This window comes from Podarcis vaucheri (assembly GCF_965113315.1).
Source record: "Podarcis vaucheri genome assembly, chromosome: 6".
Taxonomy (NCBI): domain Eukaryota; kingdom Metazoa; phylum Chordata; class Lepidosauria; order Squamata; family Lacertidae; genus Podarcis; species Podarcis vaucheri.
The window spans coordinates 97,391,675-97,416,972 of record NC_138764.1 but is presented as its reverse complement, the minus strand read 5'-3'; the positions used below and the strand labels follow the sequence as shown (position 1 = coordinate 97,416,972).

The following is a 25,298-nucleotide window of genomic DNA, read 5'->3' as shown; positions in this document are numbered from 1 at the left end:
CCCTTCTCCTTGTGCCTTCAATGTTTCACAATATCAGGGTCTTTTCCAGGGAGTCTTCTCTTCTCTTCTCATGAGGTAGCCAAAGTATTGGAGCCTCAGCTTCAGGATCTGTCCTTCCAGTGAGCACTCAGGGCTGATTTCCTTCAGAATGGATAGATTTGATCTTCTTGCAGTCTATTGACTATGTCCATGTAAATGACCATCAGATTTTGAAAAGCTGGAATCATTGGATCAAGTGCATGAGTTTTCTTGAACTAATCAAACTAAATAACTTTAAACTGGAGTCTGAATCAATGTGAAATTAATTCTTACTGTCTTGAAAAATGCTTTTTATAGGGCAGGGTAAAAGGCACTGGAACCAAGTTGTGGGGGGGGGGCAAAGTTTGGGAGGCACATTTTAATCGCTCAGCCCCATAGGAACCAACTCCTAGGGGCCGAGGGGTCTTTGCCACCCCTCATAAAATATTTGACGGGGCCGCTCCCCAAGTTAATGGGCATTGCCATTTAAATGGTGTGCGTGCACCTCGTCATGTGATCAATTTGCGGGGCGGGGCTTACCTGCCCACCCACCCCCTCTATATTTTATTAAACTTGGCACCCCTCCTCAGCCCTGTTAAAAAAAGATTTGGGATTGAGAGACTCAATCTCTGAAATTGTTTCCATTTTGCGGGCAGAGAGGGGCATCTGGGAAGGAGTGATGCGCGCAAGGTCCCGGGTTCTCCGGGTCCATGAAAAAGACAGGATTCGAACCCAGGTCTCTTCCTAATGCCAGGCCTGTTTTCCCTTTGATTCGGCCCCTCCCCGCCGCCGACAAACAGACCCGGATTTAGTGGAAAGCCACCGATTCCCATTCTCAACCCCTGCTAAGGACGCCACGTGTGTTTGTTAGGGCGAAAGGTCCACAAATCAAAAGCGAAACGTGTGGGGAGGGGATGGATTAGGCGTGGGGCGTCTAAAGGGCGCCGCTCTGTCTGTCGCAGGGTCCTGGAAGAAAACTTACCTGGACAGCTCAACCCTCCTAAATCTACTCTCCCCTCCCCCTCCCCTCAACCTTTGGATTCAGCCCAGCTGCGAATTATTAATACCCAGCGCTCGGAGTACTTCTGGCCTTGCGCTGGAAAATAATGCTAGGGTAATTACGGTCCTTTATCTGACCATGCTTTTTGTAAGAGAAGCAAGATAAAGAGGGGGGAGAATGAACTATCCTACATTTGGATCCTGCACTCGTTTATTTATTTGTTCTTATCTCCGCACACACGAACTCAAAAAAAAATCTGCCTTATCCATGTTACCGCATATAATTGTGTCCTGGCAATGCATGCAGTTGTGTTTTGGCAAGCCAAAGGAATTTCCCCCTTGCAAATAAAATGTGGTTTGGGGATTTGATTTCGTTTCACTTCCAACAAGTGTTTGCAGAGGCTCGGTCCCTGGAATCATCTGGCTTTCTGTGTCCTCCCAGAGACTATTCCTTCTGAGATCTGCTCCGCTGCCACCAGTCTGCTGTATCCTTACTTCATCTGTTTAAATGATTCCTCTTTATCTACACCCACGAAGTCTTATACAGTATTGCCGACTGTATTCAAGAGTGACTCGCAAGATTGTTCTGCAATATAGACAAGAGAGACTGTGCTTTTGAAGATCAGTGAATTTCTACTAGAGTTGACAGTACACTATAGCTGTCAAGATTGTTTCTAGAAGGTCTGTATACGTCAATAAAAAGAACTTTGTTCCTCCAGGCAGGGTCCCCAGATGTTGTTGGACTACAACTCCCATCATCCCTAGCTATCAAGGCCAGAGCTCAGGGATGATGGGAGTTGTAGTCCAACAACGTCTGGGGACCCACAGGTTGAGAAACGCTGCCAGAGGTCGCCGAACTACAGCTTTCATCAGCCCCAGCTAACACAATCAATGGCAAAGGATGATGGGAGCTGTAGTTAGAGAACCAACCATTGCCCACACCTGCTATATAACATTGGATTGGGAGCGCCTTTGGTCTGAGGTGCAGCAAGGCAGTTCTTATAACCTGTTAGGGAAATGAATGACGGGCCAGCCTATTAATGTCCATTAAAAGCACAATAGCTAAAAATAGAAATTTAATGTCTGACACATTATATTTCCAGTGTTCAAAGGAAGCATGTACTCATTGTACAGAAAAATGGCCCCAACCCTGAACAGACTGAAAGAATCCCAACATAGGCAGAAGTAGGGGGGGGGCGGAATTGAGAGGGTGGGAAATGAAGGAGGGGGACCCAGAAAAACTACCCAGTTGGGACTGGGCATGCTCTGTGGTTGTGGAATGCTGTTAGCTCAGAAATGAGTCCCATTGAGTTCAGTGGTGCTACAGCACTTCATAGCTAAGTGGGTATAGAATTACAATGCAAGTACAGCTTTCCCCATCACTGTGAAGAGAGAAGCTGTGCCCAGCAGGCTGGGACCTGTCTGTGTCGAGAGACAGTGGAGGAGTGTGTCTTTGGGGGTGAGGTCAAGCTGTTGGAAGGTTGCACACCTGCTTTGGCTGTAGGGAGTGACATGTTTTGTTGCAGCTGGGGCAGATGAAGGGATCCGATTGTGCTATAGTAGCCCTCTCAGGAGAGCAAGCTGGCAAGCTTGGCTTGTTTTGAAGGAGAGCATAAAAGACCCTGCTGAATCAAGCCAATGGCCCACCCAGTCCAGACTCCAGCATCATCTTCTCATAATGGTCAACCAGATGCCTGGGGAAAACCCTCAAGTAGAACTCAAGCACAAAAGAGTTCTCCCCTCCTGTGGTTTCCAGCAAACCACAGATAAGATAAACCAGAGATCAGGAGACTTTCTGGTTTAGAGGAAAGGTGAGTCAGAGGCAACGTGATAGAAGTGTTTGAAATTATGCATGGTATAGAGAAAGTGGATAGAGATTTCTGCCACCACACCTCCCATAACACTGGAACTCGTGGACAGATAATAATAATAATAATAATAATAATAATAATAATAATAATAATAATAATAATAATATATTCTTTATACCCTGCCCATCTAGCTGCGCTTCCCCAGCCACTCTGGGCAGCTTCCAACAAAATATTAAAATGCAGTAATCCATCAAACATTAAAAGCTTCCCTAAACAGGGCTGCCTTCAGATGTCTTCTAAAGGTCAGGTAGTTATTTATCGCTTCGACATATGGTGGGAGGGCGTTCCACAGGGCGGGTGCCACTACCGAGAAGGCCCTCTGCCTGGTTCCCTGTAACTTGGCTTCTCACGAGGGAACTGCCAGAAGGCCCTCGGCACTGGACCTCAGTGTCCAGGTAGAATGATGGGGGTGGAGACGCTCCTTCAGATATACTGGACCGAGGCTGTTTAGGGCTTTAAAGGTCAGCACTAACACTTTGAATTGTGCTCGGAAACGTACTGAAATGAAGCTGATGGCTGGAAGATTCAGGGCAGACAGAAGAAAGTATTTATCCACATAGCACATAGTGACACTACAGAAGTCACTTCCACAAGAGGTAGTGATGGCCACGAACTTGGATGACTTTGAAGGACAATAGGTCAATCAATTCATGGTGGATAAGCAGCTTCTATCAATGATGACTATGTTCCACCCCTGTATGCTTCTGAATACCAGTTGCCAGGAATTGCAGATGGACGGAGCACTGCTGCACTCAGTTGCTGCTTCTCATAGGCCTCTAGTTGGCTGCTGTGAAAACAGAACACTGGGCTCTTGAGCCATTGCCCTGATCCAGTAGGTTCCTATGTTCTTATTGCTCTATTAATTCATTCAATTTTTCTCCCACCCTTCCTCCTGAAGGGTCCAAGGGCAGCAGACAGAGTGGTGATGAAACATTAAAACACAGCAACTAAAAACAGTTTAAAACGTTCTGAAAAACAGCTAAAGCCATTCTCAACTGGTGATCTCAGCATTGCCAGGAGCAATGTTCTTCAACCATCAAATGCCTGGGTAAACCAGAATGTTTTTAAATATCTCCTGAAAGTCAATAAAGAGGACAGCAGATGCACCTCTCGAGGGAGGGCATCCCACAAAAGGAGAACCACCACCAAAAAGGCCCTGTGGCTAGTCGCTGCCATCCAAGCAGCCCCCAATGTCAGCACCACCAAGAAGGCTTCATCATCTGATCCTCAGATCCAAGGTGGTTGGTACTGGGCCAAAGACTTATGACCTACAAGGCAATGAGAGCTGAAATGACTACAGGGCAGATATCCTGATAATTGCTTTGCTAGCTTCTCTGCAGTCGTGTCAAGCCAGAAAAGGTGACCTGAAGTTCCTCACCCACTTGCTCTGTTTTCTGACAAGCATCAGGTGCCTGGGCCATTTTTACTTTTCTGGAGATGACAGAAGGAAGGTGCTTGATTCTCCCCTCTTTCCATGGTAGTATTTAGGACTGAATAATGTTGTTGTTGTTTAGTCATTTAGTCGTGTCCGACTCTTCGTGGCCCCATGGACCAGAGCACGCCAGGCACTCCTGCCTTCCACTGCTTCCCGCAGTTTGGTCAAACTCATGCTGGTAGCTTCGAGAACACTGTCCAACCATCTTGTCCTCTGTCGTCCCCTTCTCCTTGTGCCCTCCATCTTCCCCAACATCAGGGTCTTTTCCAGGGAGTCTCTTCTTCTCATGAGGTGGCCAAAGTATTGATCTGTCCTTCCAGTGAGCACTCAGGGCTGATTTCCTTGAGAATGGATAAGTCTGATGGACTGAATAATAGTCACTGTCCATTCTTGCAGGTCTGATCCAACCCACTTGAAATGAAGAGAAGCTGAGCAACGAATGTGGCTTTGCAGACAGAGGTAGGAATAAAGAGCCAAGACATAAGATATTGGCTGGAACTAGGGCCACATTTTATTAAGTCACGGTTTTTACAGGAGGTGGCAGAGGCACAGGAAGCCATCTGAACTGTTTTGGGTGAACAAGCCCCTGCCAGATTTATTTATTGAACAACATTTGCAAACTGCTTAACTGTAAATAAATCCTGCAAGAGGATAATGAGAGTGGCAGCCATTCCCTTAAACCCCACTCATTTCCAGATAGATTATGCACCTAGAGCAGGGGTGGGGCAGCTTTTGGTTTCCTGCCCAGGGCCACATTCCCTTGAGAGTAATCTTTCAGGGGCCACTTGCTGGCAGACCAAGGTGGGTAGGGCTAGAGTCAAAAGTGCCCTTCTCCTCTCTTGTCCTGTCACTTAATCCTCTTTATGTGTAACAACATAAAAAGAGAGAATGGCACATCTTGTCCAGCCCCCTGTTCTCACAGCAGCCACCTTCTCTCCGCCCCCCTTCTCCACCTGTTTTTCTTTTTTTCTTCCACACCCTTCTCTGACACACATTTTCTACCACACCCTTCCTCTCTTTTCTTCTGCCCCTTTCCTGGCACCCTTCTGGGCAAAGATTACTCTTGCCAGAGGTCTGGACTAATTCATTACTGAGGATTTCCCCCTGATCCCTCCCCCTCCTCGTCCTCCTCCTCCTCCCATCACTCCATCCATTCCCCCCCTCCCTCAGTTCCTCCCCATACACACTACCATCCACCTCTCCCTTTGCTTTCTACCCACTGACACGAAACCAGGCCAAATTCCCCACCACTGCCTTCTAACCTTGCCATTGGGACATCAAATTAAGCTACACAAAAGGTAAAGGTAAAGGGACCCCTGACCATTAGGTCCAATTGTGGCCAACTCTGGGCTTGCAGCACTCATCTCGCTTTACTGGCCGAGGGAGCCGGTGTACAGCTTCCAGGTCATGTGGCCAGCATGACTAAGCCACTTCTGGCGAACCAGAAGAGCACACAGAAAAGCCGTTTACCTTCCTGCCAGAGTGGTACCTATTTATCTACTTGCACTTTGACATGCTTTTGAACTGCTAGGTTGGCAAGAGCAGGGACCGAGCAATGGGAGCTCACCCATCGTGGGGATTCGAACCGCCAACCTTCTGATCAGCAAGCCCTAGGCTCTGTGGTTTAACCCACAGCACCACCCGCTTCCCTTTAAGCTACACAAGGACTGTCCTAATAGGGCTGCTTAGAGCAAGCAACTTCCACCGCATAAATCACAGCTTCTACGGTAAACCCAGGGCTGGCCCAAAACATTTCGGAACCTAAGGAGAGCCACAAAACAGGGAGTGGAGATTTACATCCATACCAAGTGGGGAATAAAGATCTACTGGTAAATTGACAAAAAGGTGGAAGGAGACCTGCAATGCCTCCTATTCACCAAGACGCAGCATGAGGAGCCTACGGAAAAGGTGGTGGATCTGGCCTCCAAGGAGTGTGTTGCAGCCATTACTGTCACTCAGCAATGACAGCCTTCCTTGGAGGCCAGATATGCTGCCCCTGTGAGTCCTGTTGCCTCAGGCAGTTGCCTCACCTTGCCTCATGGGTGGGCTGGCCCTAAGTAAACCTAGTGGGTTTGGGGTAACCTTGGGCGTAGTTCTTCCTGAGATGTCTGAGCTGAACGATTTCAAGACTGCAGGTAGAGGCTCACATAATTACACCATTCAAAAATCCCCTCCACATTGAAAACTACTGTAACTGCCAGAGAGAAGGGTTCCAAGTCTTGCTTTTCTCCTGACATACTTGTTTTCCATGTGCACGGAATATTTTGATATGGAGGAGAGTTCAGCCATGTGAACTGAAGTGGTATTCTTCTTCTTTGTCGATCCCTCGTAGCTGAGTAAGATTGTCTTCCCTGAACACGGTTTTCAACTGTTCTCACAGTTTCCACCTCAGGGGAACAAGGCAAAACAATAAATAAATAAACCCTGGTGCAAAAGGAAGATGCTGGTGATTTATTCACCAAAGGTCCATCTTTCGGACTGGTGGATTGAATGCGATTAGATGGCTCATATTTTGTAAAGAAGGTTCTGTGAAGAGGAAGGTGAAGGATTCTGAGACACTGTTGGCTGGGAACCTAACCTGGTGAACCATTAAGAACCAATCCTGCTCTTATCTGCATAACTTTACCTCTTCATTTGCATGGAAACACCCAAGGTTCTGTTTCCTGGTCACACTAGAATGTGACAGAATGTAGGGAGAGTGAGATGGAATGCTGGGAAATGGCTTTTGTAACAAAAGCATCTTGGGCTGGGGTATTGCTTATTGGAGTTTGTTGGGGAGGGTTGTTGCTGTTAATCTTATGTCTCTTTATTTTGGATCTTATATATAGAGAGAAAATTAATTCTGTTGTGTACTAGGGAGAGGGAGGACGTATGTTCCATTAACAATTGGACGGTCCAACTTCCGCTTATGATTCGGAAAACTCTGAAGCCCAATCAATCAATCAATCAATCATTAGTCCACCTGTCTCCCAGTGAGGAACTCAAGGTGGATCACAACATAAACTAAAACAGATGCAACTAAAAAGACACAATAATTAATATAGCACAACCCAAAATGTAATAATAATAATTATTATTTATTTATACCCCACCCATATGGGCTTTTGAGTTCAGCAGGACTTTTCAGCAGGCTGGATATGAAGTAAAACCAAGGGTGGGGATTTACTGAAGAGTGAAGTCTTTTTGCTCCAGAAGTCATAATGTCTTGCTTTAGTTAGTCAGAAGCTCGTTTGGGTGGTGCAGTCTTAGTGGCTCAGCTTATTGAGGGTTGTGGAGAACAGCTCCTGCAGTATCACTGCAGTACCATCCTGTGGGCTTCCACCTCAGCCTCCGTTCCCCCACTCTTCAATCAAACTGTTGTTTTCTATTTTAATTCAGAAATGCTTGTATTTGTTTCAGAAAGGGCTAAATACAACAACATGAACCTCCATTGAAGTGATTTACCGGTTAAAGGGGTCAGCAAACTTTTTCAGCAGGGGGCCAGTCCACTGTCCCTCAGACCTTGTGGGGGTCTGGACTATATTTGGGGGTGAAATGAACGAATTCCTATGCCCCACAAATAAACCAGAGATAATATTTTAAATAAAAGGACACATTCTACTCATGTAAAAACATGTTGAGGCTCCCTTCTCAAAACACCAGGCTGGCCCCACAAATAACCCAGAGATGCATTTTAAATAAAAGGACACATTCTACTCATGTAAAAACATGTTGAGGGCTGGATTTAGAAGGCGATTGGTCTGGATCCGGCCCCCGGGCCTTTGTTTGCCTACCCATGGGTTAAATTAATTGGTGCCTACCATAATAAAATGCATTTTGAGCTGTAGACCTACAAAGCTCCCTTAATCTGGATTGATAAATAAATAAACAGTTAAATAGCAATAGAATTAAAACTATATTTATGTAGTTATAAAGCTATATATTAATATAGTTTCATTCTGGAATTTGTTTAATTGGGGTTTTTTTTAAAGGATTGGGGTTTTTAGCTGTTCTCATTTGATCTTTAAGCTGCCTTGAGCCCCTGTCAATGGAAAAGGGTGGGATATACAGTAAATAAATATATAATCAAAATCATAATCCACTGAACTCAATAGGATTTCCTTTGGAGCGAGGGTCTTTGTTGCCAACTGAACGCCACCAGGATTGGTGGGGAGGGGATAATTCCACCTTCTGCCGCAATATTAGTAAATCTAAAGGGGGGTATACCCCATCTCTAAGGATGAAGCCCCCGACATTGCATGCAGGAGCTGAAAGAAATCTATCGTGCGCACTTACCTGGGAGTAAATCCCATTGAGCATTGGGAAACTGATCTTGGCTACACGTGCATAAGATCGGGCTGCTGCAAGACTAGGCGTCGCAGGCCATTTTCTCCCCATTTTGCAGAGGGGGAAACTGACCAGATACATTAGCACAGAAGCGATAAGGGCTTTTCCCAGCCCCAGGGACACCGTTGCCCCCTTATTTCTCTCTGCGATTATCTCTCCATATGCATTGCAAGACATCCACCGCAGCTTCGTGTGTCTGTTATGTTGCTCTTGTTATCTTGAGAGACTGCGGGTTGCTTTTTCGTGCTTTGAAGTCTTTTAAAAATTATTTTAAAGTAACGTGATGTATGCTAAAGAACCGGGAGACTCCGGGTTTGTGGGATCGACTTTCACTTTGGCTGGAAGTGAAAGATGCACCAGTCAGAGCCCGAACGAAAAGCTAGAGAATTTAAGGATTCTGAGCCCAGGAATTTGTTCTGCGTTCCAGAACTAAGTCCTTCTGCAAAGTCCTGTTGCGTCCAAACGTCCATTTCAGCAGGGTCGTTTAGGGCAGGGAAAAGGGGTCGTTTTGCTGGGGGTCTTGCTAAATCCTTACGGTTCTGCTGCAAATTATCCCGAGATCTACCTTCTGCCCACCGTCTTCTAAAAAGCAGATTATCAGTCAGCAAAATAAGGCCACTCTTAGAGATTCTTATTTCAAATAAAAGTAGCCTAGGACAATGTAATCGCAGCCCGTTTAATAAAACCATAATAAAGGGAGATGGAGATGTAGCTGGATGTTCATGTATGCTTATTTACGCGGAAGTAGGACCCCCGATGGGGTTTACTCGGAAGCAAGTGAGCAGGAAAATGTAGCCCAAGGGAAATTCAAACGCCTTTTATGACTTTCTTGTGTTTGATCATTTGTGTCTGCATGTTTTATTTCTGTGAGTGAACGTGGTTGCAGGAAATAATATATATATATAAATTCATCAGAGAAGGGGGAGGAATTAGGAATAGTTAAGAGCTGAGGAAATTATAAATAATTTCCGGACTTTGAAGACGAAAGATATGGACGGGAAGTATCCTGGGATTCCACATCTCCAAAGCAATAGCGAGATTTCATCAAGGCAAAGAGTCTGGTTTTAGAAAATACAATAAGGTCTCTTCAGAACCTTTCCTGCAATCTCCGTCTCAGGAAATCACTTTCGGCTCCCCCGTGCAAGCCGAAAGCAGGTCTACTCGGAAGTAAGTCCACCAAGTGCAATGCGATTTACTCCCGGGAAAGCATGTCTAAGACTACAACAACCTAAACCCAGAGAGGTTAGGCTGCAGTAAGGTCTGTCCCGCTGAACATCCTGGGAGTTTAGATCTCGCCTCTCCGCCGCCACCTTCTTTCAAGGCGGCTCCCAATTTTAAATATAGTAATAATCGACACTAAAACCCAGTGGGAAAAGAAAGACTAAAACTAAGTTGTCCAAGGGACAACTGTCTCCAGCTACGTTACTGCTTGAGGCACGTCAACACAAAGGTGCTGAATGCGTTCAAAGACAACTTGATTTTTTTTTGAGGGGGGGCAGCTTACATTTGCAAAAGTAATGCTACTTGGCCATCTCTTTTTTCAGCCCTAAAAGCAGGGCTGTTGTTTTTAACTGCGGACAAGGTAGCCATGAGAAGCCACACCTGGTGAATTACTGCCTGACAGTATGCTCATAGCAGAGAGCATTTGTTCCAGAGTGGGGAGGTGGACACACGGTTGGTTTCCTCTTTATCCGCTTCTTTTAGCTGGATCTATGATGCTGGAGACCTCGCTTTTCTTGGCGGTTGAGAGGTTCTCGGTTTCCTAATTTGTTCTGCCGCGGGAGAGGGGGTTCAGCGAACATTCAGAATGTCAGGGCATCTTTCTGATTCGAAGTCACTTCGAAGTCACAAGCTAGTTAAACCGAAGTCACTTCGATTTTTAGGTCAGTAAGACCAACCTGGGACTTCCAGTTTTAAGGCTCCTAGCTCCCTAGCTTAAAATAAGTGGCAGCCAGATGAAAACGAATTTCTTTGAACTTCGGAGGCCTCCTTGGTTCACAAATTTCTTTGATAAATGACCCTCCACATCCAGTGGAATACTGAGCTATCCGGTGTAATACTGGTTCGAGTCAGCTGGACCCAAGAAAGAGAGCAGGGCTGCTCTGGAAAGAATTGCGCGTTTTCCTGATCCCCTTTTAAGTCACAGCCAATTCACTTTGTCCTTTAAGCAACTGAGCAGGGAGTCGTTATTTAGGATATTATTCGAGGGCATGCTGTGGAGAATAGAAGACGCCACCTCTAGTTCATTGTTGTCTACATTGGCTGGCAGCGACTCTCCAGGTAGAGAGACTTTCCCATCTGTACCCCCCGGACCCCGGAACTGGAACCTTCTGCAGAAACCAATTCTAGCGCAAGAGATTTGCAAATTAAGGTCCATTCGGAAGTCCAAAGAAACTGGTTTCGCCCTTAATTATCACTCCTAGCATTCCGTCTTTCCTGTAAAGAGCTGCCAGAGAGCAACAGGTGCTTGTGTTTAAACCACATAAAAGCAGGAACACTTATGAATTTAGGGTCTGCTCAGGGTGCAACCAACAACCATTTTTCTGACGCCCCTCGAAATTATTTGAAGCTTCAGTTCGGATTGAAATCCCCGAGGCTTTGATTGTCGTTTTTATAATGCAAATCAGAAATGAACAGGCTTCGGGTTTGGTGCATCTACTTACATTTTTACGCTAATCTCAAGATCGCCAGAGCCGGTAAATCTCACCTATGCGGATCTATTAAACGGCGCAAAACCCAAGTTTTCCAGCTAGCAGCCTCAAGTCTCTGGAAGTAAACAATCCAATCCTACCTCTGCGAGTTTGTTCTTTAATGGGGCTTACTCCTAAGTAAGTGTGGCGATCCCATTGAAACAAACTACTTCCAAGTAAACATAGTTGGGAATGGGTTGTTGTGGCTGTAGGCTTTACGCACGGCTATTTGGGGGAGTAAACTCCATTTAAACTTAACCAGACTCGAGACTGCATGCAGAATCGGCAGAATCGGGCTAGAATCAGCAGTGGGAAAGCCTCTTTCAGTCAGAAAGGAAAAGATTAACCGCTTAATGGAAATATATCAAGCTATACAATGTAATACTAGCTTACGATGATGTGGTTGGCTGGGTTGATTCGAAGCCCGGCCAAATCTGAGAAATTCCTCGCTATCAGCCAGAAACCAGAATCGCTTTTTTATTTTCTTTTTAAAGGTCTTCCCCTCAAACTTTGACCTAGTAGCGCCATCCAGGATTGGGGGAGGGGGCGAGATCGTTTTGAAACCACAGTATTTCTGCTTAACTCTGTTGCGCCCGAGGCAGAAATATACTTTTTTAAAAAGTCACCCTGTCCTGGAGCTTGAGAATTCACGAGCTCTTTCGCGAATCCTCTTCGTTCCCTGACTTTTAACGTCTAAGGAGAAAAAGCGTTGCATCCTCTCTACTTCAAATTTCGGCTGCGGTCCGTTCCAGTTCCGCGTGGAATAAGCCAGCAAGCTCGCTCAATGAGGTTTCGGGACAGTTTCATGAAACTGATAAGCTCGCCTTACAGCCCAGCGGCACAACTGCAAAGCGGTCGGTCGGTTTTAATGCATCCTAAAAGTTGCAAGTTCAGGGGTAAGTGTGAGGGTTTTCTTCTGCGGTGGGAGAAAGCTCGGTTTTCAGAGTTTGTCAGCTGGTGCCAAGATATCGCTTTTTCTCCCTCCTCTCCCTTTTTATGGGTCTTCGGGGGGGGGACCCCAAGGCAAGGATAGTCCCCTTAAGGGGGAAGATAAGTTTTAATCAACCTAGTGGATGTTACATATGAATATACAACAACGTGAGCCTAGACCTAGTCGGTATCCGAAGCAAATTTTTCTGCTTAAGTCAAAACTTCATGCCGCTGATAATTTTGAATTGATTTCCTGGGTGAGAAAATCCTTCATATATTTACTACATACATTTTTTTTAAGGTTTCAAATGAATGATAGCAAGGCTGCTCTCTCACAATTAAAGCCGGTTTAATTCGAGTGACTTTTTTAAGCGTGGGGGGGGGGTGGTTTAGTTGTCTTAGATTGAGAGAATTTGCAGAGATATAGATATATAGATGCATGTCAGTTCCAGAGAATTCAGACGGGAAGCGAATACGGAATAACTGGGATTTAATGATACGAAAAACTTAGAACCTAAGGGAAAAGGTCGACAAAAAGGGATTGCATAAAGGGAGGGGGGAGATGTCGGCAAAATAGGGGTGAACAGTCAGAACAGAGAAAAATAATCGGGGGGGGGGGACTGCTGAGAGATTGGGGAGAGAAAAACCCCTTAAAAGTCCCAGTGATGTTAATGAGATTTCCCAGAAGTAATAAACGTAGCACGACTCTAACTGCGTTGTTGACTCAGCTAGAAGCCCAAGGGATTTATTCCCATGCAAAGGTGTTTAAGGGTTATAGCCTTCAAATTCCGCCCCCCCCCCAGTTTTAATAATAGAAATTGATTCTTAACGAAGCTGGAGGTGAGATCAGAGGCCACAATTCCGAAGCAATCCGTCTTTAAAATGCTATCAAAACCGTAGCTAGGTCTGTCCCCTTTCGAGGTGGGGAGGTAGCCGATTGGCAATTCAGTCTATCAAGTAACCTCCAGGCACACCAGACATTTAAAAGCCAATTTCTCCATATATATATATGGAAGAACCATGGGAACTATAGTTTCCCCCATTCCGGGCACCCTGAACAAACTACAGTTCTCGCGCTTCTTTGGGCGAGGCGGGTGGAGTTGTGCTTTCATGTATATTCACAAGCACGCACGATTTTCTCTGCCAGCCGGGGAGGCAGCTCTGGAAAGGAAATAATCGAGGGAGAAATCAAGAGGCCTTGGCAACGCAAGAGAAATCCATACCCTGCTTTTAAAAAAATTAAAAATAAAAATCCCCTTAAGTTACTTTCTGGCTTCAGGGCAGGGAGATCTCCCTAACTTTTTTTCCTCCTCTTTTTTTAAATGGTCGCCACCCAACCTTGCCCCACATGCCCCTCTCTTTCTCCAGCTTGCCAGGAGGTGGGGGGCGGTCACGTGACGCGGCCCCCTCCCCCCCCCCGCCGTAAAGGGGCCGAGCCGCAGATGAAGGGAATCACTTTAAGGCCGAGATTAGGCGAGAGAGGAGCTCGTCTCCCAGGCGCGATAGGCGAGCCGGGTCCCCAGCAGCTATCAGCGCGGCGGATCAGAGATAAGAGGCGCAGCCGGAGCAGCGGCGACGCAGCGCAGCTGCGCTTCAAAGGAATGGGCTGCTGAGCAAGAACCCCTTTTGCATTTTTTTTTTTGGGGGGGGGGGGGAGATACTGGGATTAGACTCCCTTTACGCGCACAAACCCTTTTCCGTTTGCCTGGGATTTTTCCCCCCTTTTGGATTTTTTTTTTTAAATTCTTATACTTTGTTTCGAATCGTCTCAACTCAGAAGTTTGCCTGCTCCAGCGTAAGTATCCCTCTCTCTAAATTATCTCTCGTGCAAGCTGGGCTTATCTTCCCAGATAATGCCACACTCGGAGAAGTGGGGAAAGGGAACGGTGGAGGGGGGGCACGACTCTATTAGCTCTGCAAAGACCCACTATTGATAACCGTGTCTGTGATTTACGAGTTTCCTGATTAATCCCCCATCTTTTTTTATCTTTTTTTTTTTTTTTGTAAGGGTGGGGGAACCCTGTTCAGATAATGTTTTCCTACAGAAGAACCGATAGGGAAAGGACGCGCCCCTCCGCCCTGTTTAACGAGAGGATTGGTTATATAGGATGGGCCTAGGAAGCACATTCCTTTTCCCTATTAGATAGATCTTGCAGGGGTCCTATCTCTCCGCCGCCGATCCCCTTTACTGAACTTGCTCTCCTTGGGTCCACCCGAATCCTAAAGTCAAATACATTGGAGATTTTTACATCCCATTTTAGCATTGATGGCTTTCTACTTCTTTAGAACCTTTGCATGTATCCGTGCAAAAAACAAAACAAAACAGCAACCCCAAAACATTGCAATCTGATCTTGCAAATTCTATTCGAGTTTTAATTCGGAGTTAAGCGCAGCTGGACTGACTTCGGAGTAAATCGTGCTATCGTGAACCGCTTCATTCTGAGTTGGAATTCAGTGTGTTCAATATGTGTGCTTTTTAATAAAAAGCTAAGCCGTCAGCAAGTAGCGCTTCTTCCTCGGATTTTTAAATTTATTTTTATTTTACTTCCTAGTAAACTTGGAGCCAAGCTATGCTTTACTCGGAAGTAAGTTCTTCTGAAGTCAGTGGGATTCTAATCCTCGAAACTAATCGGGGGAATTCTTGTTTCCGCAAGGAAACCTGCGTAGGGCACCGAAGTTGGTTACCGATCCTACAGCTCGTTGGAAATAAACTTAAATCTGTTCGAGAGATCCTCTCAAAGCGAGGTTGGCACACTGGAAATCCCATTTTATTTCAGCGACAGCCTTTACTTCCGAGTGAATGGGATTGCAGCCGAGGTCGCAGCCACACAGTAAAGTTCATGAGGTTCTTAAGACCAGAGGCTTACTTTGGAGTAAAATGTTATAGGCGTAGGTTTAAGTCGGCCTTCCGTAGTAACTAGTCCTGCTTTGGTTCCTGTGTTTCAGCAGCCAAAACCCGCTAACTACGGAAAGATTGCTGCTATTTTGTATTGCATAAAATTGTTTTAGTGAAATTAAAATACTGGTGCCCTCCAACTGCAGTGTTAATTTGCAGGGCATCTGGGGCTTCCTATATATTTGTTGAATATGTGATGGATCAGAGATCTGGATTTCCTACTGAACTCTTCAAAAGGGTTTCTGCTATTTTCATTTTATGCATTTTTCCCATTGTTTTTTTTTAAATTTTTTTGACAAGAGCTATTTGCTTCCATGTAAACATTCAGAGGACTGTACTTATTCTACGTTTCTTCACCTCCTCATCCTTCAACTACTTTATTTCTTTCTTTACTTTTTGAAACTTTAAAAAGAACCACAGGTTAAGCAGCCATTTCCAAGGTCACTAAAGTAGTTTTTTGGCTGAGTGGAATTTGAACACAGTCCACCCTCACCTCGGGCAATTCCTAGTCCAGCACTCTTAACTCATCGCTAGCTCTCTGAAATGTTCTAGCAAAGTGTTGCTTTTATATGTGGGATGAGGTTTTGGGGGTTGGTTTGAAAGTCTGTATTTTAATGCCACCTTCGTGGAAGTGGATTTAGTGCTTTTGGTTTTCTCCCTCAAAATTGTCATTAGGGTGGCAAGTGGCTATTAGGATAGTGGTGTAATTTTGGGGAGAGCTTTCACAGACCCGAATTATCCAAACCATTATGGGCAGGGGGGTAAGGACGAATAATTCAAGAGTGTTCCAAGAAAGAGGAAAAACTATGAACCTCTAGATTATAACACTTGGGTTTTCCTTCCAAAGTTCTGGGTCCAAAAATGGCTCACCAAATTCAGCAGGACTTTTTTCCTTGTAAATGGCATGGAGCATGAATTGCAGTTCAAGCAAATGGGAGCCAACTAACTGAATTTAGGCCCTGCTTCTGAGTAGACTGGCATAGAAATCATAACCCAAGAAAATCCTTAATAAAAACAATTAAAAAGGAAAAAAAATCATCTGCAAATGGTCTTAGCAGCAGTAATATTATTAATATCTATTTTTTAAATGCAATTTATTACTACATACATCTATGGTGGCAAACTCTGACGCCAGTTGATAACCCCTTTGAGGACAGAAATTCTACATCCACTTACCTGGAACCTGGTTCTTTTTAAAAGAAGTGGGACTTATTTACCCATATATGTGATGATTAGGACAAAATCTACTGTGGATGCTGGGGGCACACAGGATAAATTGTTAGTACTTAGCCCAATTCCAAATTCAGTTAAGAGTGACTGTGTTGCAGTGTATCCTGTTAAGCTGCCAGCTTTCTGTCTAAATATTATAGGCTGAGCTTTTGGATGTAGTTCAGTGCACAGAAAGTATCCTATTTCTGGCTTGCATTTATATCGGCGCAGTGCATTCACCACAACGGGCAATGTGGTTCTAAACGGGCTTCATTATCCATCTGGGCTGATGCAACTTAACCCTGACAGCGCTTTTGGGACCGGGGTGTAAATGAACTTGGAGGCTGGGGCATCAGTTAACACACAATCCACTGGCCTAATAAGGACAGCCAAATGAGACCAAAAGTCCGTTCTGTGTTTGACCGTGGCCAGCTGGATGGTTCTTGTTCCTTCCTGGAACCTGGCCTTCCAAAAGCAACTTCTTCTGAAAAGATTCCTGGTGTCCCTTAAGCACTTATCGCTCATTATATTTTAGTTTTATATGTCATATATATATAATCTTTTCCCAAAGTTGGTGGCCATCACAACATCTTCTGGGTGTAAATTCCACATGTTATTTGTGTGCTAAGTGTTTCTCTTTCTTATTCTGAAGCTTTCGTGGGTGTGGGTGTGGGTGTGTTTGTGTAAGGGGCTTTAATCCTTTGCATTCCTAGCAGATGGTAAGCTGCGCTGCTTTGGGAGGAGTTATAAAAATTAATTAATTATCATTAACAATAAACATGCAGAGGATTGTATTGCTTTTTGTTTCCTTTTGGTAGTCTGTTCTATTCTGGGGGTTTAGGGGAAGTTACTGTAATATGGTGGTGCTTATGATATATGCCCCCCCCCAAGAGCACCACTGCTTACCCTTAATTATTTTAGTTGGACACATTTCATGCAAATGTGTTCTCCATACTCACCAGAAATATTTGTAAGAGATTAGCTTTTCAACTTGGTGGCAAGGAAGACCCTTATCTGGATAACGCTTCTTGCTCTTGGTTAATTCGTAATAGATGGATCAATTCACTCACAGCTGAAGAGGATATTTCATCTGGTTAACAGTGTCGGTTTTTGAGCCTCAAATGGGTTCCATGTGACTTTCTGTTCATAAATTATATTTCTGCCCCTGCAAATAAAAAATAAATCACTTAAAGTCAGAATGCTGTTAGGCTTCAATTCACAACTTCTGAATATAGCAATTTCCTGCTGGGTGGCATATGAAGTGGATCCCCTGTCCTCGAAAGTTTATGTCACAGTGAATTTGTTAGCCTTTAAGATGCCACAAGACTCTTCAATGAGTCTTCTTGGAGTAGGACTTACTTGGCTGCAACTCAGTAATATTTCAATTACTAATAGCTAGAGCATCTCAAAGTGGATTCAGCTACTACTTCTAGGGTAAACCAACTGCTGTGGTATTCAGGTTCTCATTTTGGGCCTCCCATAGACATCTGGTTGGCCACTGTGAAAACAGGATGCTGGACGAGAAGGGTCATTGGTCTGATCCAGCAGGCTGTTCTTATGAGGGTGATAGGACTACCCAGTCCAGAATGCGGCAGCCAGACTGGTGACTGGAGGCGGCCGCCGAGACCACATTGAAAGACCTACATTGGCTCCCAGTACGTTTCCGAGCACAATTCAAAGTGCTAGTGTTGACCTTTAAAGCCCTAAACGGCCTCGGTCCAGTATACCTGAAGGAGCGTCTCCACCCCCATCATTCAGCCTGGACGCTGAGGTCCAGCGCCGAGGGCCTTCTGGCGGTTCCCTCATTGCGAGAAGCAAAGCTACAGGGAACCAGGCAGAGGGCCTTCTCGGTAGTGGCGCCCGCCCTGTGGAACGCCCTCCCATCAGATGTCAAAGCGATAAATAACTACCTGACATTTAGAAGACATCTTAAGGCAGCCCTGTTCAGGGAAGTTTTTAATCTGTGATATTTTACTGTATTTTTGGTTTCTATGGAAGCCGCCCAGAGTGGCTGGGGAAACCCAGCCAGATGGGCGGGGTACAAATAATAAATTATTATTATTATACCACAAAATGAGTAGGCTTGGGCTCTCAGCCACTGGCTCCCTGTGTAAGGCCCTGTCGGGAAGTGTTCTTGGAGACTGCACTGCACACTTGCTAGGGGATCAGCACCACTGACACGGGTGGGTCTAAATTCCATGTAGCCTCACAAAAGAATTTGCTTTTAGGACAATGCATTCTTGCATTGTTCGTAAAATACTTTTAAAAATAGCCAATTGTTCCACTTCTCTTTACGTCTGTCAGACTACAGATGCGGGCTGTAATCCTCAACTCATTCATTGCAACATAACCCTATGGGGCTCAGTGGGACAATGCTAGGTAGGCATAAAGAAATCGAAGTCACCATAGTGTTGCTTATACACTGGGGGGGTATAGTATAGGGACAACTGGAATCTACATGAGTTTGATGTTTAGTGGCTTGTGAGCTACACCAGGGTCCAGTTCTGAGGATGCAATCCTTTGCAGACTTTCTTGGGAGCAAGCCTTTTTGAACTCTGTGGGCCTTACTTCCAAATATACCACATGAATGGAGGGCATCAGTGAGCTGCAAATGTCTCTCCTCTGGCTTCTGAGTGCCAAAAGTGCTTCAACCACAGCAGAACTGGCTGGCTGGTGTCCAGGATAGAGTTGTCCATCCCTTTGCCATTAGCAATAAAGCTGTCAAGGTGACTCACCCTCTGAACCTAACCTACCTCACAGGGATAGTGTGAAGATCTTACCTTTTCCCTTAATTGTACAGTGGTACCTCGGGTTAAGAACTTAATTCGTTCTGGAGGTCCATTCTTAACCTGAAACTGTACTTAACCTGAAGCACCACTTTAGCTAATGGGGCCTCCTGCTGCTGCCACACCGCCGGAGCACAATTTCTGTTCTCATGCTGAGGCAAAGTTCTTAATCTGAAGCACTATTTCTGGGTTAGCGGAGTCTTTAACCTGAAGCGTATGTAACCTGAAGCATATGTAACCTGAGGTACCACTGTATAGCTTATATTTTCTTAGCTTTACGCTGCCCTTGTTGAACACCGAAGTTGTACATTTCACAATTTAAAAATGGCAACAGCAATGGGGTACCTGCATGTTTGCTACCCTGACCTAGTTAGAGAAAGGGCAAAAAAATAATAATATGAGAATATGCTAGTATATGGAAATGGAAATGCACTGCCTCTTTATATTTACCAGCCCTTTACAAGTCATTGATGCAAAAAAATAATAATAATCTCCAGTTAAATAAGTTTTTTTAGGAGACATTTTACTAACTGATGATTTTTGACGGTCAAGCTGCTGTTACAACACATGAGCAAAAGAAATTTTTTAAAATGTTGAACACTCTCCAAATTTCAAATGCTGTGAGTTCCAGTCTTCCTTCCCATCTTTGCTGTGATGTTCAAACCACTCTTGCTAAGTTTTTTAGGGCAGGGATGGAAGCTACGGGAAGCAAAATGGATACGTTTGATTAGAGAAAAATCATTGTTCACATTTAGTACTACTAATAATTAGATAACCCCTTTTGAACTTTTTATGTGCAAAGGAAAATGAATGAATTTGAGACATTTGGGTCTGAAGATTGGGTCAATATTGCTTAGCAGATAGCAGAACAGCTGGATGTTACCCTAGAGTGAATGTTTTGAATACCGTATTTTTTGCTCTATAAGACTCACTTTTTCCCTCCTAAAAAGTAAGGGGAAATGTGTGTGCGTCTTATGGAGCGAATGCAGGCTGCGCAGCTATCCCAGAAGCCAGAACAGCAAGAGGAATTGCTGCTTTCACTGCGCAGCGATTCCTCTTGCTGTTCTGGTTTCTGAGATTCAGAATATTTTTTTTCTTTTCCTCCTCCAAAAACTAGGTGCGTCTTGTGGTCTGGTGCATCTTATAGAGCGAAAAATATGGTAATTTCTTTCATGTAACTGACAGATGAGGAAAAGAGGGGGAAAGGGAAAGGCTGGATGAAGCAACTTGTCATTTGCCAGAAGGAGCCAAGATGCAGGACTCAAAAGCATCTCTTTATTTCTCCTCTCTCCTGTGTTCCAGGTGCCTGAAAGCTGCTTCAGTTGTATCGGCCAGGGAGGATTAGCCGAGTTCTTCATGTCAAAGCTCCGGCCCTTGCCGTCCAGCTGCCTTGTTTGTGCCCCACCAGCTGCGCTGCTCCTGCCTTGAAGGATACAAAATGTACCAGAGCTTAACTCTTGCCCCCAACCCTGGCCAATCGGCATACTCCCATGACTCCAGCAACTTCCTGCACTCGCCAGCCAGCCCGGCAGTCTACGTTCCCACCAGCCGCATGCCTTCCATGCTCCAGAGCCTGCCTTACCTACAGAGCTGCGAACCTGCCCACCAGGGCCACCCCTTGAGCAGCCACCCAGGATGGGCACAGCCGGCCAGCGCTGAGGCCTCGCACTTCAATGGCAGCAGCCCTCACGCACCGCCGGGCTTCTCCTACTCTCACAGCCCCCCTGGCGGTAGCGGCGCAGGACGAGAGGCAGGCTACCAGAGCCCCTTGTTGCTGGGCACCGGGGGGCGCGACCAGTATGGCAACGCTCTGGTGCGCTCGGTCAATGGCTCCTACTCCAGCCCTTATCCCGGGGCTTACGTCAGCTCTGCGGAGATACCGCCATCTTGGACTGCGGGACACTTTGAGAGCAGCGTCTTGCACAGCCTTCAGACGCGACAGGGGGGCTTGCCTGGCCGGAGACCCACATTTGGTATGTAGCGTATCTCCCACTAATAGAACTGTAGAGTCAGAAGAGACCCATGGGCATAGCTAGGGGGCAAGGGGGGCAGCTGGGCCCCTAAATCAAGTAAATAAGTAAAGATACTTAACTAAAAGTAGAAAGATTTTTGGCAGGTTTTTCTGAGTACTTAGGGTCAAAAGGAAGTAATTTAAAACAACGGTCATTGAGACATTTCATTCTGAATCTGCTGGACAGAGCCAGACAGAGGATGTTAACAGGTGGGTGTCCTGCCCCACCCCCCAACATAAATCCTGGCTACACCCATGAAGGGACCCAAAGGGTCATCCAGTCCAACTCTCAGAAGCCATTCCAAGAGCACATGGTTCTCTGCTATTGAGGACCTTTTGATTCTGGGTAGGACACTTTTTTTCAGACCTGAAGGCATTATGATGGAGGCCTTATCACCCATTTCTTTTGTCCAGAAATTATCATTAAAACAGTTGCTTTAAAAGCACCATGAAAGTCCGCGAAACCTGTCAATGAATGTTAAAGAAGTGTGCGGTCTGTGGCCCAGTTCAAACATAACATGAAGCTGAATGGTGGCATAATAGCATGAATGAGGAAACGCACAGGCTCCCAGAGTGTCAACCAGAGTTTTTTTGCTTCCCCTCGGGCCGTTCTGTTTCTGCCTTGCACTGGTACTGAAGCCATGGTTTGGCTTAGTGCATCATCCAATCCCAGGGTTGTGGTTTACCTCACTTCTGATAAACCATGAGCTGTAACCAAAATCTGTCCTTATGGTTTGTCTGGGAGTGTTAAACCACAAGCTTGGGTTCGGGCAACATGCAGCTAAGCCAAAATCATGGTTTCACTCGTTGCAGCAGCAGAATGACTAGAAGCTCAAAACAACCACTATCTCCTTTCCAGAAGCCTGCATGTTCATGCTAAGTCATGGTTTGACCTGGCATTCTATGCAAACAAGGACTATGTTGAGTGCATCACACTGTGTTCACCTACAATCTGTCTCTGGTCTTAATTTGTCCTAAGCAAATCCACCCCAGCTCCAGAACCTGGAAAAGTCTGTAAATTCACTTTGAGTCAAAATGTGCATGTAGTCAAAGGCAGGGATGGGGAAGTTATGGCCCTCTAGATCTTTTCAGACTCAAACTCCCATCAGCCCCAGTCAACATGGCCAGAGGGTGAGGGATGATGGGAGCTGGAGTCCAGCAACATCCAGAGGGGCAGAAATTCACCACCCATGGCCTAAGAGTGCTTTAATACTGTATTGAAACCAGTATCTAGTTGATTCGTAATTGGTTCTCCTCTAAGGTCTGCTGGAAATTATAGGTCTGTGAAAAGGGGATTATTTAAGAAGAAGAAGCTTCCAAGAGGCGTCTGAGTGACATTGGCTATGATGGCTACCTTTGGCTCTCTTGATGTTCTTAAGCTGGTTTGAAATTGGTTTCAAAGTTTGTCCTGGATTTTTGTTTTGCTTTATGTGGGTGCATGCATAACTACATCATTCATTTTAAAAATGCTAAGTCTCCCTTTATGGAATAATCTGCTAGAGGTAGTATTGTAAATGGGGGCACTGCAGAGAGGGATGAAATGGAATATTAGAAGAATGAAAACTTTGGCCAAGACAAATCCTCCCCACACTCTGGCATTCAAGAATCTCCAGCAAATGCTGCCTTGGCTTGGAAATGGTATAAACTATTTTGGGGGTTCTGTGTGCCTGGGACATGGCTTTGGAAGCCAAATTCTGTCCTTCAGACAGTATATGGCAGTATATGGGAACCCTTCGGTTTAGAATGTGTGCCTGATCGCTGTAGTTAGTGTTCAGATGCAAAGGAACTTGAAAAAAACATGCCCTATATGGGAAGGAGCAACGTAGTTTGTTTCAGGCAATGAATTCATCTGCTTGTCTCTCAGTAAGCGCTTGTGTGCTGGTTATATTTTGGCTGGCAGTAGCTTTCAATATATTCATAAACCTATGTGCATTTTGCTCAGTGTGCAATGGCTCTGTGTCATTATATATCTGTTCAGGTCTTATGCTGTTTCCTAGGCAAAGTGCCTTTCTATACAGTATGTGGTGTGTGTGTGTGTGTGTGTGTGTGTGTGTGTGTGTGTACGTGTACGCGCGCCTTTCTACGCAGTATGTGGTGTGTGTGTGTGTGTGTGTGTGTGTGTGTGTGTGTAAAACTGCATCCCAGAGGGAGAAAAGGCTTTGATGGCAACGCTCTGTATTGTCGCACTACATTGTATCAAATGTTCACAGCACTTCAGAAGTATTTCTACGAATGCAGATACCAATGGGGCTGACATGAGACTGAGAGTGCAGGATCTAGCCCAGTAGTGTGTAGTCAGGTGGACTAGGGGGACTAGACTAGTCCTCTAAATGTTACTGGTAAATTAAAGTATCAAAGCCTGGTGCCTCCTTCCTAAAGCCTGGGAAGATTCTGCCTGGCTTAGGGAGGGAGGCATAATTCTCCAAAAGGGTCCAATAGCTCTTCCTTCACCTTCCCAGCTTTGGGAAGGAGGCAGGAGGGCTGCAGTATCTTGTCAGAGGCCTGGCGCGTGTGACCCCCATCGCCCCTGCAAGCTGGTGCCTCTGGCCTAACTGTTCCCCTGCGGAAAATTTCGCTGCACACCACTGGTCTAGCCTGAAGTCAGTGTTCATTTGGAAGTGAGCTGGCACTGATTTGCATGCAGGGCACTTGCGCCTAAGTCTGCTTCTGAGTTCATGACTTCCAGAGCTGAACTAGGGATGGAGTGTTCCCTGCTAGTGGCTGTGCCTCATCAGCATATTGCCCTTAGATCTTTACCCCCATTAAGAGCAGCGCGAATGGGAAGGAATTCTGGGGTCAAATGCTCATCTATATCAAACTTTGGCCTTGCCTTGCTTTGCTTTGCACATGGATTGGGTCTGTGTGGGTGGGTGTAAGTGTGCACATCTCTTATTTCTTTTGAATGAACAACTGCACTCTAGTGGGTTTTCCATCAATTTTCATCGGTAGGGGATTTCAGAATGGAATTGGAAAGTCTTGATTTAGCATGGGGACTAGCACTAGGCTATCAACTATTTTATATGCCATTGCAGCATATGTTAGGATAATAGCATATTGTCCCATTGGGCTGGGAGGCAATTGGGCTTTTTCCTGGGAATATTTTGGAAGGGTTGTAGTTGTAGTAACGTGGTGCCTGGTGAGGATTTTGCCTTTCTGATAACATTTCTCATTACCTGTCACCTGTTAACATAAAAAAAGAAAGAGGTGGCCCTCTTCAAATGAAGGGAAGTTTTCAGCACTGCAGATTAAAAATAGGAGCATCTTCTGTTCTTTGGACATTTGGCTTTAAAAATCCAGTTCCCTGAGATTTTATCTGTCGCTTTAAAAGAATCATTTCAAAACAGGGGTCTGAATTCCAGTTTTAAATTGGTGGGCGTTTCTACTGAACTGGATTATGGCTCAAAGTTTAATGCTTGAAGTTGCAAGAACAGTGACTGACAAGGGAAGATTGACAACGGAAAATGGCGCTAGTCTCCAAAACACATGCAAGAACTTTTATATCTGTACCTTGATGCCATGTAGCTTGGTCCTATGCATGTTTACTTGACTGCAATTCCGCTGAATTCAGCTAGGCTTCCTCTTAAGTAAGCAAGGCAGAAGATTCTTACATTCCATTCCACAACCAGTCCTAGATTTTGCCGGGATTCGTTGCTGCCAAAACCCGTCTCTCTCTTCCCAAACCCTTCCTTGCGAAACTTCAGAAGGGAAAAGATTTTTTGTTGTTGTCGCGCCCTTCCAAAAGCTGCCTTGGTGAATAGCCTTTCTATAGTCACATATAGGCTATGAAAGAGCCACGGGGTTACACTTTCCCCATGGAGTCAGAAATAACAGCGGTGGTTTCGGGCGCCCGGAGTAATCTGCCTCCCTCCACAATATCCATGTTGTGCAGCTTTCAGAGGTGACGCTGTTTGGTGTTTAAATGAGGTGAGCAGATTTACAGCCGTTTCGCCTTTTAAAAGTAATTTATTGGGGTAAATGAGTTGAGATCTGAACAGACTCCAAGGCTCCTAATTCGCCTTCGCCCAAACAAATCTCTCGCCCTCCCCGGCTACGTGCGCCGTGGCACCATCCATCAACACCCGCTCAAAACCGCCCAGCCATAGGACCATCAAAGCCGCTTCGCTTCG

General features: G+C 45.4%; 1 protein-coding gene across 3 annotated transcripts in view; it reads left to right on the top strand.

The window, feature by feature from the left end:
• Positions 1-25,298, top strand: part of GATA5 (GATA binding protein 5) — a 55,732-nt gene that overhangs the window by 5,809 nt on the left and 24,625 nt on the right. Inside the window, exons 1-2 of one of the 3 annotated variants that reach the window (XM_082226326.1) lie at positions 12,401-12,526; positions 20,463-21,133. In XM_082226326.1, coding sequence (XP_082082452.1) covers positions 20,599-21,133 — 535 coding nt within the window. In that variant the 5' untranslated portion in view covers positions 12,401-12,526; positions 20,463-20,598. Of the gene's footprint in view, positions 1-12,400; positions 12,527-13,685; positions 14,065-20,462; positions 21,134-25,298 lie in introns of those variants that run through there. The other 2 variants (XM_082226324.1, XM_082226325.1) reach the window with 2 other exon arrangements.